A 20,086-nucleotide genomic window follows, 5' to 3' on the forward strand; every position below is an offset into this window, starting at 1 on the left:
CAGGCTCAGTGTTACTTATTCCTTTTCTTTCAAAAAGTAGCTCTTGATTTATTCTCACTATTAGAAGCCACTTGCATCCCTTCACTTAAAATACTTTATTCCCAAGAGAACATCCCCAACAGCAAATCGAAAAAGACAAGGACCACAGCTCAATTATACAGAGGGAAACAGCCAAATTACAGGTAACTTTTGTACCACCTGGATTCCAATATACAGAGGAATTTCACAGGAACAATTTGGTTTACATGAGCCCCAGAAAGCAATTTCAATGGCTGTGCAATGGTGTTCTTGCAAAAAAAATTAAAGTTCTGGAGAGTTTAAATTCCAGAAACCATATTGGGACTATGAAAGCATAACAACTGATCAGCAGTGCAGTGCGAACAACACTGGTTGTGTGGGGCTACATTTTCTATCACTACTAGTCAGAACAGTCATGTTGTGCTGGCTCAAAAAAAAGACTGACTTATAGGTTTGGACTGAAATATTGGCCCCATGTACACTGCCATATAATGCCATAGAATCAGAGTTTGAGGAGACCTCATGGGCCATCCAGTCCAACCTCCTGCCAAGAAGCAGGAAAATCGCAATCAAAGCACCCCCAACAGATGGCCATCCACCCTCTACTTAAAAGCCTCCAAAGAAGGAGCCTCCACCACACTCCGGGGCAGAAAATTCCACTTCTGAACAGCTCTCACAGCCAGGAAGTTCTTCTTAATGTTCAGGTGGAATCTCCTTTCTTGTAGTTTGAAGCCATTGTTCCGCGTCCTGGTCTCCAGAGCAGCAGGAAAAAAGCTTGCTCCCTCCTCCCTTTGACTTCCTCTCACATCTTGATACGTGGCCCTCATTATGTCTCCTATCAGGCTTCTCTTCCAAAGGCTAAACATGCCCAGCCCTCATAGGGCTTGTTCTCCAAACCTTTGATCATTTTAGTCACCCTCCTCTGGACACATTCCATCTTGTCAATATCTCCCTTCAATTGTGTTGCACATATCATGCATAAACTGCATGATATGGTCAATGTAGACTCCTGTAATGCAGTTCAATGCATTATATGAGTCTACACTGACAATACCATTGCCATGACAAGCCAGCCTTAGCTATGGCTTCATACACATCATTGAAACTGCAGTTTCAATGATGTGTATGAAGCCATAGCTAAGGCTGGCTTGTCATGGCAATGGTATTTCCTCTTACAAATATACATTTCATGGTTGACAAGTGTCTGGAACAATATACGTCCCATTTCACAAAGAAGAAGAGAAGTGTCCCATAGATGAGTTTCCATCTCATTCTTCTTCATTTCACAGCACTTTCTTGTAGTCAGGATTGTGTGGAACATTTAATTTACATTGGCATAAATGGCTTGCTCATTTGGGTTAAAAAAACTTAAGCTGGCATAAGCAATGTTTTCTGTGTTGGTATGAGCCTGGAAAATAAAAACAAGGAACACTAGTTATTGCTCAGTTAGAAAGTAAACCAGAAATAAGAATATTGCAGGCTGGGGACCACATATCATCCCACTGTTCAAATTTGGAAGGGACAGGCCTCCTTCATTCTCTCTCGTCACATTCTTTCAGCTGCTTTTATCCTACTCCCTCTTTCCTCTTTCATGCTCAGATTACTTCAGTTTCTGCAAACTGATTTCACAGTGCAAAAGTAGTGTGTTCCTAATTCACTCAGTGGGGGGAGGGGGGAGGGAAGAGGGGGGGGGGCAAAATCGTGCCCTTTATGAGGAAGCCAAGCCAAGGTGAAATTAAACAGTTGCAGCTTGACCTCTTTTTGACCAGGGACCACTTTGACCAGGGATCACTTTGGAAAGGAGTGGCAGGCAGCCCAAAAGGAGCAGAAATTTTAAAAAGTCAAGAGGAAGGAGGTTCACAGACCAGATTTTCATCCTCATAGCCCACTGGTGGTCCGCTGCCCACAGGTTAAGAACTACTGCTCCAGAGGATGTGGAAGCCAGAGGCCATCTTCCAAATTGGTAAAAGATCAAGATGTGTCTTCTATATTACACATTTCCCATGGCTTAAAAAAGGTTTTGGACTTTTTTCACAGTGGGATAAGTAGGGACAGGGTTCTGCTTTCAAGGTCCCTTGTGAGGGTTGGGGTTAATGCACTCCCTTAGCCTCTCAGACCTGCCCATTTCTGATTTAGGGCACCATGTTTAACTGTCAGTATGTTTCTATCACTTGTACATTCAAAGGTCTTGACTCTCATTTCCTCGATTGTTGCTGTTATCATCTAATATACCACACAGAGCAAAAGAGATCAGCTGGGGTTATAAAAGTAAATGCAAGAGTGGAAGTGTTTTAGACTGTGAGCTAGATCCACATTGGAGCAACTCCAGCCAAACTAGAGTAAACTGGGTGACCCTGCCTTTGGCTTAGCCTCACATATCTCTCACAGGGAGGGTTTCATATCAGGGCTCATGATGGGGGCCTGGATTTGTTAAAATGTGGGAGCATTGTTTAAATAACATCTAATTTTCAAAGGCTTGAAAAGTCCGGATTCTGAGTTCTTTGAAGAAATAGCATAAAAGGTTTGGGTGTTAGAACAGGACCATGGAGACCAGGGTTAAAATTAGAAGGATACAACAAGAATAATAATGATGACATGTAAGTACCATTTGCATGAGTATGGGAAACAGAGCTGGAATTTAAATGGGATACATGTTTCAGGCTTGTGGGTGGGAAAGGGGGGAAAGGAAGGCAGATAATGCTTTGTCAACAAAGGTTTCTTCCAAAACTATCATCTTTGTGGTGTGGTCTATAAACCTAGCATTTCTATACATTTTTTTAACATTCATGAAGAGTAAAAAACAGGCTATTTTTAAAAATGAAAAGTTGTGGCAAATCATGTTATGTGGGGGGAGAGACCTGTGGCAGAGAAGCAGTATCAGCAGTTGGTGTTCTTCTTGTGACAGATGTGTATTCCACTTCTCCTGGGTGGTAGTTCATGGCTTGGTTGACTTCAGAAGGTGCTGCTTTGTGATTAAGTTTTGGCTTCACAGCTGCACTTGAAGGGTTCCCTTCTTCCTGTCTCGGAGACTGAGAATAAACCAAAAGAACACTGAATATAAACCAACATTTTCTGTGCTTGAACAGATCTCAGCAAGCTATTCATTTACACTATAATCTCAGGAATGCCACTAAAGTAGGTAAGAACCAGGATTTTTGTCCATTCCCCAAAACAAGGGAGCTCATAAGGCAGGGCAGACAAGATTTTATGCTATTATTATTATTATTATTATTATTATTGTTATTATTCTGACACAACAACACAGTATGACACATCAAACGAGATGTATATGCTGGATTTCGTATCACAAAATCACAAGTTGAACAAGCATTTAGGACTGTGTGATGTATTTTTGAATGATGCACACAGATCCAAGTAAGGTGGGCTTTTGCAGTTAACAGATCATGATTTTGTCAATGTTTATTGTTTTCAAATGCCGACTGAGATCTTTTGGCATGGCACCGAGTATGCCGATTACCACTATTATTATTATTATTATTATTATTATTATTATTACTATTATTATTATTCCTATGTATATTTAAACCTCGCTTTATCTCTTCTGAAGACGACTCAAAGTGGCTTCCAATTAAAAGTAAGAATATACAATTTAAAATATGCAAATATTCAAACATTAAAACAGAATTAAGCATAACAATATTAAAAATCCACAGTTAAAATACATTAAAACATATTCAAACCTAAAAATCCAAATGCTGCCCGAGAAGCCACAAGAAATGGTCTTAGCGAATACAGGTGGAGTATCCTTTATCTGAAATGCTTGAGACCAGAGATGTTTGAAATTTTGCAGCCCAAACCAGCTGCTCCTTTGTCATCCAAGTCAGGACTTCTTAAACTTTTCCTCTTGTGACCCCTTTCAGCATGAGAAATGTTTACATGCCCCCGGGCATATGGGTATATAAAATAAATCTAAAAATCAAATATTTACTGATGATAAATCACCATTTTCAAAGTTTGCTCAATTAGCTGGCAATATTCCTGCTGCCATCTACATGAAGGAAATGCCATCATCTCAAGCTCCCTGGGGTCTTCCAAAGGCACAGGAGGTTGAGTCATTTCCCTGCACCCATCTGCCCCTTGTCCTCAAATGGCCACTAAAATAGCCATGGAGTGTCCAGGTAGAAAACATGTTGGTCAAGTATGCAGAGAACAAGGCAAGAGTCACTTATGGGATTTTATGGAATTATTGAATTTGTAGTTTGGTGAGGCACCAGGCTAAAGCCCTTGTGAAATTATAGCTCTTGTTTCCATAGCATTGAGCTATGGTAATTAGAATAGTATTTAATTGCATTAATGCTACAGTGTAGATGCACTCTACACCTAGGGTAACTTTGCAATCAGCTAATGCAAAGACATGTTGTCTGCTCGTGTGACTGTGACACACAGGGGAGGTTCCAACTGTTGGCATGGATGAGAAATATATTTTGTCATTTGGTCCAGGTGGCTTGCAGTATCAAGGAGGTTGGAAGTATATATACAAACAACTAAAAGGGAGAGAAAAAGAAAGAAACCCAATAGTTGCTTACCATAGGCAGTGGAACATCCTTGCATTCTTTGGCAGCTGGAAAGATAAATAGCTGTAAGGCACCAATGCAACATATCACCATTCTTTTCTTTTCTTTTCTTAGCAAACCAGATCAGGTGAAAAAGCAATGTGAACACTTGGAGAAAAATCTGTAGAATTTTCCAGAGCTTTTGAAAGCAGCACTAAACATTTCAAGGCTAAAATGAGATCAGTAAGCAGTAAATAAATAAGTAAGCAGTAACAGAAACATAGGGAACCCCCGGTAGCACAGCGGGTTAAACAGCTGAGCTGCTGAACTTGCTGACCGAAAGCTTAGCGGTTCTAATCCGGGGAGGGGATGAGCTCCCGCTGTTAGGCCCAGCTTCTGCCAACTTAGGAGTTTGAAAACATGCAAATGTGAGTAGATCAATAGGTACTGCTTCAGCGGGAAGGTAATGGCGTTCCTTGCAGTCAGGCTGGCCACATGACCTTAGAGGCATCTTCGGACAGCATCAGCTCTTTGGCTTAGAAATGGAGATGAGCACCACCCCACAGAGTCGGACATGACTAGACTTAATGTCAAGGGGAAACATTTACCTTCTAACGGAAGCATAATGAGGTACAAGACTAGCAAATAACAAAACATGTTATTTATGCATGACTCCAGCTGTTATCATTATTTTTACAGAAAAAAGAACTAATTCCAGCCCCAGCTCCTACATAATCTCCTTCAATAAAAAGTTAAATGTAACTTGTGATACAAAACCCTTACCATCAATATTGTTGTTATAATGCTGATAATAAAATTGTTGGTCTCTATTATTAAAAATAATAATGTGTAACAGTATTAGCTTCAATGTATTCCTTCCAAATTATGTAATGTCTACAAATAGAGTTCTCAAAGCAGGAAGGAAGTTTCTCAAAGGAGATGTGGGCGGTTGCTCTTGCAAGAAGTAGTTTTTGTTCAGTTTTGTTCTTGCTTCCCCCTTTCTATATCTTTGCCTGAGAACGTATCTATGACCCAACTGACAATGTTATTTCAAAATCTGATTGGTCTTTCAGGAGGTTGTATTGTTATTTGTACTTCCATTTATACATAAATATCTGTTTTCAGATATTTATGTACTTTCATCTTATAATAAGATGTTTATGTAGTTTCATCTTATAATAAAAGAAAACAAATAAGCTCTTTCTCTCTCTCTCCTCTGCCGGGACAGTACATATAATACTGTGCTGTTTTCCTGTTTTACAAGTTTCTACACTTGCAGAAATGTGTTGCTCATAACAAGTAGGATAACATTGTAGTCTAAGATTCAACTCCTTAATCTGAAAGGTGTTGATACTGATTATGCCAACATAACCATGTATGCATAGGCTGTACAGATATCAGTCTGAAAAAAAGTCCTGGGATATGGGAGGGAGGGAAGGAAGGAAAGAAGGGAGGAAGGGAAAGAAGGAGGGAGGAAGGAAGGAGGGAGGGAGGAATGATCACAAAGTTCAAAGGGATAGGAAGAGAATATGGAGGAACTCAGAAAAGAGACAGAGGAAGGTAAGATATACACAGGGACATTTCCATGTTTCCACCCACCTTTTTTCTTCTTTATCTGCCACATTAGCAGTAGTGCTCCTATTAATATGACCACCAATACTAGAAACACAACAGGTAGCAGGATTGTCAAGTTCTCAGGGAAATCAGGGCTGCAATTTTAAAAAGAGTGTAAGTGGACATAAGGCATTACAATCTCAGGCTTATTTGGCATACAGTTCAGAATTGTTGGGTGAATGGACCTGTTCTTACTGAATAGAACATGGAAGATCTGGGGCTTCTTCCAGAGATGTGCCTGCAATCAAGAAGAATGGTCTTTCCCTTCTTGCCTTCTGCTGAAAGCCACCTTATTGATTATGCCAAACAAAATTGGTCATGTCCTCAACTCTTTCATTCCCAGAATTCTTTCTTTATGTGCCCACCCCAGTCTGGCCAAACTCACAAATTATAATAATGAAAGCAAAACTTGTTAGCAATGTTGGAATGGAAGCTGGCACGTGAAATATCCCACTTTATTACTTGGTGCTCAGCTGGCAATTCACTTTTCACAGAAAACTGAGGTAACAACAACAACAGCAAAATATAACAGCAGAAAACTAGAATCTATAAATAGAAATTATGGCTTGTATGCCTGAGATTTCCCTGGAATGGCATTTCTGTTTGTTGTTCAGTATTTGTATCTATTGTTATAGGAGCCCCCGGTGGCGCAGTGGGTTAAACCCTTGTGCCGGCAGGACTGAAGACCAACAGGTCTCAGGTTCGAATCCGGGAAGAGCGTGGATGAGCTCCTTCTGTCAGCTCCAGCTCCTCATGCGGGACATAAGAGAAGCCTCCCACAAGGATGGTAACACATAAAAACATCTGGGCGTCCCCTGGACAACGTCCTTGCAGACGGCCAATTCTTTCACACCAGAAGCAACTTGCAGTTTCTCAAGTAGCTCCTGACACTTGAGAAGTAGCTCCTGATGGCAAAAAAATAAAAATAAAAATCTATTGTTATGTGTGTGTCCATACTTACCCCATAGGCTCTTCTGTTGTTATGGTAGGGAAATTTGATTCTGTCGTAATTACAGGTATGGTCGTAATTATAGGTACGGTAGTAGGTGCTAAAAGAAAACACCCAGAATCAGAACACTATTAAGACTTCTGGATTTTTGCCTTTATTCATAAATGTTATTACCAAAAGCACAGGTGAGAAAGCCACTTAGATCCATGTTTACCTTTAAATTTGTTTCAAAAGTCAGAAAACTACATAGGGACAAGATTTCATCACAGTCATATGGCATATTTTGCTTACACCATTATTACTCAGTAGCATCTTCTAATGTTAGATTTTCTGTAATCACTGCAAATATAATGTCTGCCCATCACTGATGGAGATTGCCCTGTTTCAGTATTGTGACTGATGCTATTATTCTATTATTTCTGTGCAACAACACACCCAGGGGCTGGCTCCCTAGGCTTTTACTATGACTCCGTAGTCTAGAGAAACACCTTAAAAAAGATACAGCAAAAAAAAAAAAAAAATAACACCCATTATCCCCTTCTGCACAGAAAAGTAATCCAAGGTTTATCTGGCCAAATATGAGATCAATCTTGAATTCTGTCCTTGTATATAATCTTTTGTACACCTCATATATCTATATAAATAAAAATGTAATGTTTGTTTGTGGGATTAACAGAACTCAAAAACCACTGGACGAATTGACACCAAATTTGGACACAAGACACCTAACAGTCCAATGAGTGTCCATCGCCCCTAAAAATACACACACACACAACCCCAGCAGAACAGACTTAAAAACCCCAAAAATACACACTATATACATATACACATACACTCATATACATATACACATGCACACATTCACGCACGTATATATATATGCACACACACAAATATACACACACACACATATACACATGCACACACATATACATATACACATACATACACACATATACATACAAAATGCATATAGACAAGCACATGCATATATACAATATGGATGTATACATATAAACACACAAATACACAAATATATATATACACACACACACATATATATATATATATATATACAAAAACACCCATACATACACCTATATATATACACACACACTCACACACACACACAAATACACATACACATATACACATATATACAGACACAAAACACATATACACAGACTGGGCCACAGCAACGCGTGGCAGGGGATGGCTAGTACTAAACAAAATGAAAAGGAGAATCTAATTGTATGCATTAAAGATGGATTACAGTAGGAGAAGTTATTTAAAGCATTTATCTACCTTTCTAATAAAGAGCTTTTAAAGAATATTATTGTACAGGTCAAATATCCCTTATACTAAATGTTTAGGATGAAAAGTATTTTGGATTTTGGAAGACTTTGCCGTACTTGCACATACAGACAGAATGAGATATCTCGGAGATGGAAACTATGTCTATATACAAAATTCCTTTATGTTTGCTAAGCACCTTATAAACAAAGACTGAAAGTAATGTTATACAATTTTTAAAAATAATTTTGTGCATGAAACAAAGTTTCACCATTTCATCTACCTGTGTGGACAGTTTTGGAGTTTCAGATTTTGGTATTCTTGATAAGGGATGTTCAACCTGTATATTATTTAATGAGTAAAGCTTTAATTATTTCAATTGCAGGCTCTAGCATTTTGATCTGCAAATGCAAAAAAAAAAAATTCTAGCAGCTTCCTTATGCTCTTATTAATTCGTGTTTACTGATTTCCTGAAGCTGGGATATATGCCATTTTCAGGATTGTTACCTAAACACATAACTGTTGCCACAAAGTGTTTTTAAACTATATGACCTGAATGCTATTTTGATGCTTTCAAAGTCTAGAGGTTAGAATGGCAACAAAATTCTGTGGAAGTGATTCAAAAATAAATGGATACAAAACAATAGCCAGGATTCTGGTGCTTAGATCCAAATAGAGTAGACCCCTAGAATATACCCTTAAATTATGAATCTAATTAATCCAATGGGTCTAACTTAGTTGCCACTAACAATAAGATTCGAGCCTAATTATTATTTCCTCCCCTTCCCTCTCAGTACAGCAAATTCCACCTGTAGAGCAAATAAGCATCAAATATGCTCTGAGATTCTACTACACTAATTCACTGCTCTAACCATACCTTATTTACTCCAAAATATTGAAATATAATACATTCTATCCACTTGTACAACAATCATGTAAAACAGTCAATCATCTCATGGCTCATTGCATTTTCTGCCACTTTAGGAATACTGACGGAATACCCAAAGGGACATTAAATTCTTGCTAAATAAAGGTTTGAATCCAACTCTAAGAACTCATCTACACGAGACCCAAAATCCATAGTGTTTATATGTTTACATGATGTCCAGAGATTTCTGGTCCTTACTGTGTGTGAAACCAGATTAAACCAATTAGTCCCATGCTAAGGAAAGTTGGGGAATTTACCTGGAGATTGGGCCAAACTCTGGAGTAGCCCCATATCTTGGGCACAGTGCGGAGACCACAACTGAGTCTGATGTCAACCAGTCTGCTGTCCATACAGCCCACTGCTGTCAACCTCTTTTTCCTGTGCTCACCTCTCTCCTTTTGATCAGGCAAACATCTCTGTTGATGTTAGCCTGAGATGCCCATGATGGGCAGGAGCTCTGATGAAGCTCTGTGACTATGCGGCAGCAGTAACAGAATTCCATCACTACACATCTCAAAGGCCATGTCAACACCTAACTGATTTGTCCAAAATAAACTGCTACAGAGATGCCCCAATGCATCCCAAAAGCACCCCCAGAGCCCTTTGGCAGTTCCCGTAGTTTTGCTGAAGGAGCATTAGAGATGCCATCACATTGCCAGCCACAAGTAGCTTCCTGGCGAAGGCTTGCTTGTGACATTTCTTTTCTGGGCCATGTGTCGTCATTCCATTTTTTAAATTATTTCTAAAAACTTCAGAAATTTCTAAAAATCAGTGGATGACCATGTTGGAGCTCAACCTGTGATTGTGTTTAAGGATCAGGGTGCTTTGGCTGTGGGGAATGATGGCAATGAGGTTCATGAAGGTTATGGTGTTTCCAATGATACTGATGCAGAGAATGACCAGGAGATCCTTGTTCAAAGTGTATTTTCTCATGAGAATGTCCCTGAATGGTGTGGGGATGATGGTATGTTCCTTGAATTGCTACTGGAGAATTCTCATGATTTGGAGCTTGAGAACAGTTCGGCACCTGGCCCAGCTGCTGAAATTAATGAGCAAATAGATAGGTGGGGTGTTATTAGTCAAAATAGGAGAGCAGATCAGTGGCTCAGGCATTCTGCCAGGCTCACAGAAAGAAAGATAAGAGATTCCAGGCTAAAGTGAAACTAATTTCTGGCCACTTTGCACATAGCTTAATAAGAAGATAAAAGTCCCAAGTACAGGATTCTGGAGTTTGCAGTTTATGGAGGGGGCTTTTAAACTGCTCATCCAGAGAAACCCTGGGCTTCCTTAAACCACAAGTCCCAGGATTCTGCAGGAGGCAGTCACAGCATTTAAATTGGATTAAAGTGGGAAAATGCTCAAGTGTGATGAGGCCCTAAGACTCCAAAATCTCTTTCACGCATGCTGTTGTTGAGCCAGGCATCATCCTATATGTTTGTATTTCATTTTTTTCTGCCTAAGTGTAGGGTCTTACATTTTTTGTTGCTGAAATTCATTTTGTTAGTTTTGCCCCAACTCTCTAATCCATTAAGACCATTTTGAATTCTGATCCTGTCATCCGCAGTATTAACTATCCCTCCTAATTTGTTGTTATCTGCAAACTTGATAAGTTGCCCTCTGAACTTTCATCCAAGCCATTAATAAAGGTGTTGAACAGCACTGGGCCTAGGACAGAACCCTCTTTATGGACATCACTGGTCACTTTTTCCAAGGATGAAGTGAAACCATTGGTGAGCACCCTTTGGGTTTGGTCACTTAACCAATTACAAATCCATCTAACAGTAACATTGTCCAGCCCACATTTTACTAGCTTCTTTGCAATAAGATAATGGGGGTCTTGTCAAAGGCCTTATGGAAATCAAGCCATTCATGGTATTCCCTGCATCTACCAAGCTTATAACCCTATTGATAAAAGAGTTTCATGACTTGTTTTTGAGAAATCCATGTTGACTTTTAGTGATAACAGAATTCCTAAGTGATTACAGTTTTCCTCCTTAATGATCTGCTCCCAAATCTTTCCTGAGATTGATGTCAGGTTGACCTGATGGCAATTGTTTGGGGCCTCTTTTTGTCCCTTCTTGAAGAAAGGGTCAACATTTGCCCTCCTCCAGTCTGCTGGGGTTTCTTTCGTTTTCCAAGAATTCTCAAAGATGATTGCCAGTGGTTCTGAAATGACTTCTGCTAGTTCCTTCAATACTCTTGGAAGTTTCTGCTGTTTTTTTTAAACCCACAGAGATATAATTTCCTAATATGTATGTGTACCTGTGTGAATAATAAATTTAAAAAACCCAATACTATTCTGTTTATGATTGCTGTATAAAATTCCCAATTTCTTAATGCACTATAACGTTAAAAAAGATAAATAAAAGAAAAAGAGGAAAGGTGAAGGGAAAATAACATAATATACTAATATGTTTTAAAAACCAAAAAGAATTCCCTGATGGATACAAAAGTTACTGCTGGTACAGCAAATTGCTAGAAAATAATCTGGGCCAAAATTAACATTTCTACATGTATATATAAGTCCAATCATATCCTGTGACAATCTAAATCAACTTTTTTTCCACTATAATAAATTTTGGCAAAAGTTACACACAAAAAAAACCTGCTTCTGAACAGTACAAAATCATCCACCTTGCCAATAATTGTCATTTGTTCTTAGAAGTGCATATTCCCAGTAGAAACACTCTTCAAAGTTTTGTACCTAGTAATGCCCATTCTAAGTGGGCTAGGACCAATTTTACTCTTCATCTCTTATGCTTTCTTCTTTTAATCGTATTTCTTTGTTTTTATTTTGCTGCAAAGTTTGGGAAAGAGAACTCACCTGGAAGAACTTCAATAGTTACACGGAATCCAATGTCAGGTCCTGCTCTTTCTATAGCGCACCAGTATTTCCCAGCATCTTTCTCTGTGAGATCCTCTAGGGTGACTGTGAATTCAAAATTTATATGGTTGTCCTTGATGATGGTTCTGCCCTTCTTCACCACTGCCTCTGATCCATCAGTTTCAACAACAGTCTTACATGAACTCCACTCAGCTCCTTTGCACCAATATTTTATGTAGTTGTTATATCCTTTTTCATATTTACACACCAGAAACAGTGACCTGCCAATAAACCCAATAACTTTTTTAGGGCCTACCAGAGCAGATGTAAAACCTGAAAAGCAGAATGAATGCATATTAGGACAGTTAATTAAGCTGTGAAGCAGAAAGTTGTCAAGTTACTTGCTGGCAATACAGGATGCATAGCTAGGAAGTCCAATATACAGGAAGCCTCCGAGTTACAAACATCCAACTTACAAATGACTCACAGTTAAGAATGAGAGTGAGACAACAGGAAGTGAGAAAAAATCAACTGCAGAAAAGGAAATTCACTCCTGTAAGAATTACCATGGGGAAAAGGTGTCTCGACTGAAACTTTCTCACCAAGCCTTGTTTCCACAACAACCCTTTTCAAATGTACCCCATCTCACAGAAATACAATGCAACGCAAAATATACCCTGATAGAAGCCTGGAAGGAGGAATTAAGTTGCAGTGACAGAGAAATAGACAATTGGATAAAATCAATCAATAAAATAAAACATCTGAAGATTAAGGAAATGCAACAGAAAATACTGACAAAATGGCATAGAACCCCCGTGCAATTGGCATATATTACAAGAACCTGCACAAAACTATGTTGGCATAATTGCGAAAAAAATGAAACACACACTCACATGTGGTGGGAATGTGAAAAAATATACAAGTTCCATAAGATAATTAAGAAGGAAATGGAGGAGGTATTAGGGATAAATATAGAATGGAACAAGACTCAATTTTTCACTCAGAACATGGAAGTCAAATGAGGATTTAAAGAATGGGAGGAAATAATAAAACACATGATGGATGCAAGTTGTCCTCGGCTGGAAGGACCACAAGAAATGGGATATAAAAACTTGGTATAAATACCTAGCTGACTACCTACTCCAAGATATTAGTGAAAGGAAAAGTTATTATAGGACGGGCCAAATCAGAAGGACCTGGGAGGCAAAATGGAAGGGTCTCATTTCCAGAATAAAGGGGAAAGATAGATATAAGGAGTTAAATAAGACTATTCTCGTGATTGACATTTGTAGTAAGTATAGCAAGAGTAGTAAACTGTTCCTGGGTGGGGGATGTGGTGGTGGAGGGATTGGCAAAAAATACTTGTATTTTGACTGCTGAATTTTTGAGATTGTATGTTTCTATATATGTGTGTGTGTGTATAATAATTTTTTAAAATGTACCTCATCATTTTGTTTTCTAAAATCCCACCCACCCCTTTACATAAAATAGATTGTTTGGTAAGAACTTTGTCCAGAACTTTCTCAGATTCTCTAGCACATTTTTGAAAAGGTGGGTTTCCTGAGAATTGAACTAACCAGATTGCAATGGCTTGTGATCTGACCTAGTCAACATTTTTTTTTCATTCCTCTGATTCGCCTGAGGTAACATGAGGGAGTGGTGGGATATTAGAAAGGAAGATGATTATTTCTCTAAAACAAAACTCTATTTGCTGCCTGTCTGTTACATCTATACAGTCAAAAGCATCAGTTGCTTGTTTCTCAGCTGGTGCCATTTCCAATGGATTTCCTCTATAGCAGTGTTTCCCAACCAAGGGGTCGGGATCCCTGTGGCAGTCATGAGGGAGTGTCAGAGGAGTCACCAAAGACCATCAGAAATCACAGTATTTTCTGTTGGTCATGGGGGTTCTGTGTGGAAAGTTTGACTCAATTCTATCGTTGGTGGGGTTCAGAATGCTATTTGATTGTAGGTGAACTGTAAATCGCACCAACTACAGCTCCCAAATGTCAAGATCTATTTTCCCCAAACTCCACCAATGTTCACATTTGGGCATACTGAGTATTTGCGCCAAGTTTAGTCCAGATCCATCACTGTTTGAACCCACAGTGCTCTCTGGATTTAGGCAAACTACACTTCCAACACTCAAGGTCAATGCCCACCAAACCCTTCCAGTATATTCTGTTGATCATGGGAGTTCTATATGCCAAGGTTGTTTCAATTCCATCCTTGGTGGAGTTCAGAATGCTCTTTGAGGTGAACTATAAATCCCAGCAACTACAACTCCCAAATGACAAAATCAATCCCACTCCCCAACCCCACCAGTATTCAATTTTGGACATATTGGGTATTTGTACCAAATTTGGTCCAATGAATAAAAATACATTCTGCATACAAGATATTTACATTAAGATTAATAACAGTAGCAAAAATTACAATCATGAAGTAGCAACGAAAATAATGTTATGGTTTGGAGTCACCACAACATGAGGAACTGTATTCAGGGATTTGCATCATTAGGAAGGTTGAGAACCACTGCTCTTTCAGACTGAGTAGTAACTGTGTTACAGAGAACACAAGAAGTTTCCCAGTGCTTTAAAAACTAACATATTTTATAGGGATTAAGCTGTCATAGGCTTATACCCCCATCTTCAAATTCGTGGAGGGTAGACTAGGTAGAGAGACATTTATATGCATATGTATATGTCTAAAATGTTATAGAAATGACACAAAAAATCAGAATTGTGTTTATTAGAAGTCTGAAATAAAATTCCCCAGATATAGCTTGGAGTAAGACTTATTTGTTTATTTCACTTGTCTGCTGCCTTTTTTCTCAGAGCAAGAGCCAGGGCAGCTCACATAAAGAAACAAATCAAGTCTACCAATAACATTAAACACAATTTAAAACCATCACAAACACATTAGCATTAAAGAATGTGTAGCTCCAATTTATTTTACTTTACAGCCTGCCCTCTATTCCCACAGATCCTGTGCTCATGAATTCTTGACCTTGAAAATATTCTCTCCAAACCACCCCCAAAAGTTCAAAGAAAAAAACTTGATTCTGCTATTTTATATAAGGGATGTTCATTTACTACACCACTATTTATAATGGGATGTTAATGTTAATGTATTTTGGTATCCTTTGGGAGTCCTTGAACCAAACCCCAGCAGATAGTAAGGGTCCTCTGTCCTTTATTTTACATACTACTGGAACTGAACAGAGCTTGTATTATAGTCCTTCAATTCCTGCTTATACCAAAGGTACTTTATTCACTTGATCAATATAATCCAAATGGGGTGGGAAGTCCATTTGTTGCAGCTGTTCATTTTAAACAATTGGGAATGAGAAACCCACTCAAGCAACACAGAGGTTTTCCAGAAATTCCAACCTACCTTCCATCCATTTATGTCCCTAATGCTCCCTAATGCTGAATATGTAAAGCATTCATTTATTGTATCTGACTATAAGTCTTTTAATTTGCAAAGACAAACAGCTCCTAGTTTGATGCCTCTGTCTCTAGTACTTCTGTTGCTGGGGCCACACATTCCCAACTCTCTCGGGGCTTCCATGTCCCCTAAGATGAGACAGGAAAAAGCAACCATCTTACCTGTTAAAAGGAAGAGGGCTCCTACTGTTAAGTGCCATTGCAGCTGGTTGCCCATCCTCATGGGCTTGCATTCTCTCTTCTTTGTTCACTACCTTGACTAGCAAATAGAAAACAAGAACTTGCGTTTCCGTTGCTTCTTTATAACACTATCAGTGAAATCTACGTACTTCCCTTCCCGCAAATGTTTTCTCTAATATATGCATGCCACAAACTTCTTGATAAGCAAACTCCCAAACCACTTCTCCTTTCCTTGCCCAGTTGCAGACACTGTGACAGTTCAACTTCCTTCCTGATGGGTGGAACAGAGGTGTGACTGTTGGTGAAATCCTGTTGTGTATACCCTTAAAAGAGAAAGGAGAGAAAGGTGTAGCTCTATGAAATCTTTATTTAAAACACATACGTAAGATTGATTTGGATAATGGAGTTTAATACAGTAAACACCAAACCTCATCTTGATCTTCTCAAGGATGAAAGGTCTGCCTTGGCATGCTTCACTGAAACTTGGCTGGGGGATGATAGTGAATCAAGAGGGTAGCTATGGTCTATAAAGATTATCTTAACCAGACCAGATTTCCTATTAGGGAGCTGAATCACATTTGATAGGGAGATATTGGAAATATAGATATTTATTGATACATAAATTGTATGTACTTTAGAAGCACTGAAATTTAGAAAAATCAGGTTCTGTGTTAGAAAACTGAGCTGACAGAGAAAAAAAATGCTGAAGGAGATCTGTGTCCAAGGCATGGGCAGGAGGGGGGGGTGAACATTCTAGGAAGGGGGAGATAAGCACCAACAGATATAAGTAAAAAGTAAGGAGCCTATCCCCCTCCCTCCTGACAGCTCAAAAGTAGGCCCCTGATGGATGTAAGCTGCTCTTTAGAAAAAAATACTGAGACATGCCTCGCGCATGTTGGAAGATATAATTTGATATTTCTATGATGCTAAGGTGACGAAGTGATGTCAATGTATGTAGAAGCATGTTTCTTTGTTTGCCTACATTGGTAGAGGTATAAAAGGCACAGTCAACGCCTTTATCCTCACTCTGGTTGCTTTTGGACACAATTCCTCACCAGAGTCCCAGCTGGAAATAAACGTACTTTTCTGACCTCCAAACAAAGGATCTCTTTTGGTATTATTTCTCCTATCATGCTGCTACACATTGGGTGTGTGTACCTGAGTCTGAAAACCACTGATAGACTAGGGATTCTGTTAGTGTACCGTCCATCCTGCTGCCTAACAGACTCTCTGGCCGAGCTCACAGAACTTGCCTTGGAAGTGTTGTTGGAGTCACCCAGACTTTTGCTTCTGGGGACTCCAACGTTCCTTTGAAGGCCAGTTTGTCATGTGCAGCTTGGGAGTTCATGTACCCATGGCAAACGTGGGTCTATCCCAATTGGTTTCTGGAGCAGGTCATGCCCTTGATTCGATTTTCAGCTCAGAACATATGGATCTGTGGGCAGAGGAGATAAATACATTTGAGTTGACATGGTCAGATCCTTTTCTGATCAAGACCAATATCTGAGCTACAACCTACCCATGTAGGGCTGGAGGACCTATTAAAATAGTTCTCCCTCAATGGCTAATGGATCCTTTGAGATTCAAGGAGGCCTTAGAGGGTTCTATGGATGGCATCACCAGCAATTCTATGGAATCTCTGGTCACCTTGATTAGCACTGAATTGCCTTGAAGCTTTAAAACCTGGCTGTTTCCTGCTTCAAGGCCATTAAATGGTAATCAAGGTGAAAGGCCACTCAATGCTAATCAAGCTAGCAAACTGCAACATTCACACTTGCCTCAAGCAGACAAGAGTTCTTTCTCCCACCCTGGGCATTCCACAGATATATAAATCCCACTTGCCTAGTTTCCAACAGACCTCACAACCTCTGAGAATGCCTTCCATAGATGTGTCAAAATGTCAGGAGTGAATGCTTCTGGAACATGGCCATAAAGCCTGGAAAACTCACAGCAACCCAGTGATTCCAGCCTTAGACAGCACATTACTGGCAGCAGCTGCCTTCCAAAGTCATGGGGCAGTGACTCTTTTCTGGAGTTTGAGTTCCAATTTTAAAGTGTTTCCTAAGTGCTAAACTCTGGCACCAAAAACAGCTTCCTCATCTAAAAAGCTCCTTTAAAGATCAGGCTAAAACCAAGAACATGGGACCAATCTCATTATTCTGCAGAGACTGGGCCCACCAACTCTCAGTGCTTACATTATGGAAGCCAGTTACTGGCTCATGGAGAGAACAACAATCTTGAAAAATGTAGGAAGAAAATGCCCTGGTTTAAGATTTGCATCTAGCAGAGCATGTGAGACTTTACCTGACACCTCACATGCCTGAGGTCCACACCTAGCCATTCTCCTCTAATGTTATAAAGGTACATATTAATTCACTACTTGCACTTGTATTTGGAGACTGAGAGATAAGTTACCAGCTGCTTCAATTTGGCTGTTTGTTAAACTGAGTGAACTTAATATATCTTTCTGTTTTTCTGCAGACTATCCTAGTTGGAGACAGTGGAGTGGGCAAGACATCACTGCTGGTTCAATTTGACCAGGGCAAGTTCATACCAGGCTCTTTTTCTGCAACTGTGGGCATCGGATTTACCGTAAGGGCAGCTTGGCTACTGTAGCCATGGTTGGGAACTAACTATTGTTATTGTACAATTGTTATAAGGTCCTTTGTTTCTCTGCACCACTCTTCTTCCTCACTCGGGTACTTTCTAGGTCAGGGGTCCTCAAATCTTTTAGGCAGAGAGCTGTTTCATGGTCCCTCAGACTACTGGGGTAGGCAGACTAGAGTTTGAAAAAACATGGAATTCCTATGCACACTACACATATCTTATTTGTACTGTAAACAATGCAATATTTAAAATGAAGAACAATTTTAACCAACATAAACTTACCAGTACTTCAATGGAAAATATCAATTTGCTTTTGGCTGATGGTATAATCTAGTTAATTAAGATTGTTGTTGTTGTGTGGCTTCAAGTCACTTCAGACTTAGGGCAACCCTAAGTCTAAAGTTTAGGGCAGGGGCTGGGTAAATGTCCTTGGAGGGCTGCATCCGACTCGTGAGTCTTAGTTTGGGGACCCTTGCTAGGTGCTTTGGACTATATTCCCCATTACACCCAAGCTTTGTCCACACTGGCATGGATAGATGAGAGTTAAAATCCAAAACATACAGAGGGCTCTAGAAATTATACTGTACAGAAAGGATTCCCTGAATGGGTTTCTTGAAGTTTAGGAAAAATACAGAAATCTGCATAGCAAACCAAATGCATGTTTGCCCTGAAGAGAAATCCCATTGCCTCTATGCCATGTGCAACCCTCCCCTAAGCAATGTGCTGTTCTTGCTCTTTTCCTTCCCTTTCTGCATTCCCTTCTTCTTCCTGGTTTTGTTGCTATCCTTGTCATTAATGGAGGGCATGCCTCAGAACCCAATAGTTTAACAATACCATTAAGAAATAGACAATGTATGTTGAAGTAGCCAGTAAAAATAAATAATCTGCCGCTCTTTGCTGAGAAATAATACCACAGAAGTTTATGTCCATTTCTTGTTCCTTACTCAGTGCCAGACATAGGACTGATAAGACAGAATAAAGGAAGAGTAGGGTCACACAGATGTGGCATGACTATGTACAAGCAATAGAGACACTAGCAACAGGCAGGAAATCATCTAGTTTGTGATTATATTGTTACCTTTGAGGGATGGGGCATATAAATATGTTCTGCCACAGGCACTTAACTTTTGGGGCGATGAGAGTCTCTGTTCTCTGGTTAGCAATGCTAAAAGATTGCTTTGTATGAATAAAGGTAAAGTCACATGCTACTTGTTGACTAACTGAGTGAAACTAGAGCTGAAGGGGGAGATCTTAAGTAGACTCATTTAAACTTGAATGTCAGGCCAAGAAACAGTCAGCCCTCTGTATCTATGGATTCTGTATCCATGGGTTCAACTATAAGGAGCTTGAAGGTTTTTTCTTTTTTAAATTCAAAACACAGACCTTGCCATTTCATACGAGAGACACTGTTTCACTGTGCCATTGTCTATCATGGGATTTCATAGGGCTCATCTTGTTTATGGCCATTTCTTGATGTTGCTGGGCAGGGTGCTATTTTCTTAACTTTTTAAATCCACAATTCTCAGAGAAATTGCAAAAGGCATTGTTCTCTGTCTAATTCAGCTTCAAACATCTCCATAGCCTCTGATAGGCTAGTCAGCCTCATATTCATGACAATTTCTCAGGTAGCGCTCAGCCATGATGGGACTCCTGCCTCACAGCTGCTCACACCATATTCCTGCCTTGTGATCCTAGCCTGCCTGCCTTGCCTTG

The 20,086-nt window shown here is 39.5% G+C and overlaps 2 protein-coding genes across 5 annotated transcripts in view; one reads left to right on the forward strand and one right to left on the reverse strand.

Annotated features, from left to right (window-relative positions):
* RAB37 (RAB37, member RAS oncogene family) overlaps positions 1-20,086 on the forward strand; it is a 103,617-nt gene that overhangs the window by 36,345 nt on the left and 47,186 nt on the right. For all 4 annotated transcript variants that reach the window (XM_060764737.2, XM_060764735.2, XM_060764738.2 and 1 more), the window contains exon 2: positions 18,248-18,358. In XM_060764737.2, coding sequence (XP_060620720.1) covers positions 18,248-18,358 — 111 coding nt within the window. The remainder of the gene's footprint in view (positions 1-18,247; positions 18,359-20,086) is intronic.
* Positions 1,168-16,071, reverse strand: CD300LF (CD300 molecule like family member f). The gene is made up of 7 exons (XM_060760971.2): positions 15,749-16,071; positions 12,141-12,473; positions 7,108-7,195; positions 6,132-6,241; positions 4,566-4,600; positions 2,877-3,047; positions 1,168-1,426 (listed from the first exon to the last, which is right to left on the reverse strand). Exons 1-7 carry the CDS (start codon positions 15,807-15,809, stop codon positions 1,340-1,342), a joined length of 885 nt encoding a protein of 294 aa, XP_060616954.2. The 5' UTR covers positions 15,810-16,071; the 3' UTR covers positions 1,168-1,339.

This window comes from Anolis sagrei, chromosome 2 (assembly GCF_037176765.1).
Source record: "Anolis sagrei isolate rAnoSag1 chromosome 2, rAnoSag1.mat, whole genome shotgun sequence".
NCBI classification, from domain to species: Eukaryota; Metazoa; Chordata; class Lepidosauria; order Squamata; family Dactyloidae; genus Anolis; species Anolis sagrei.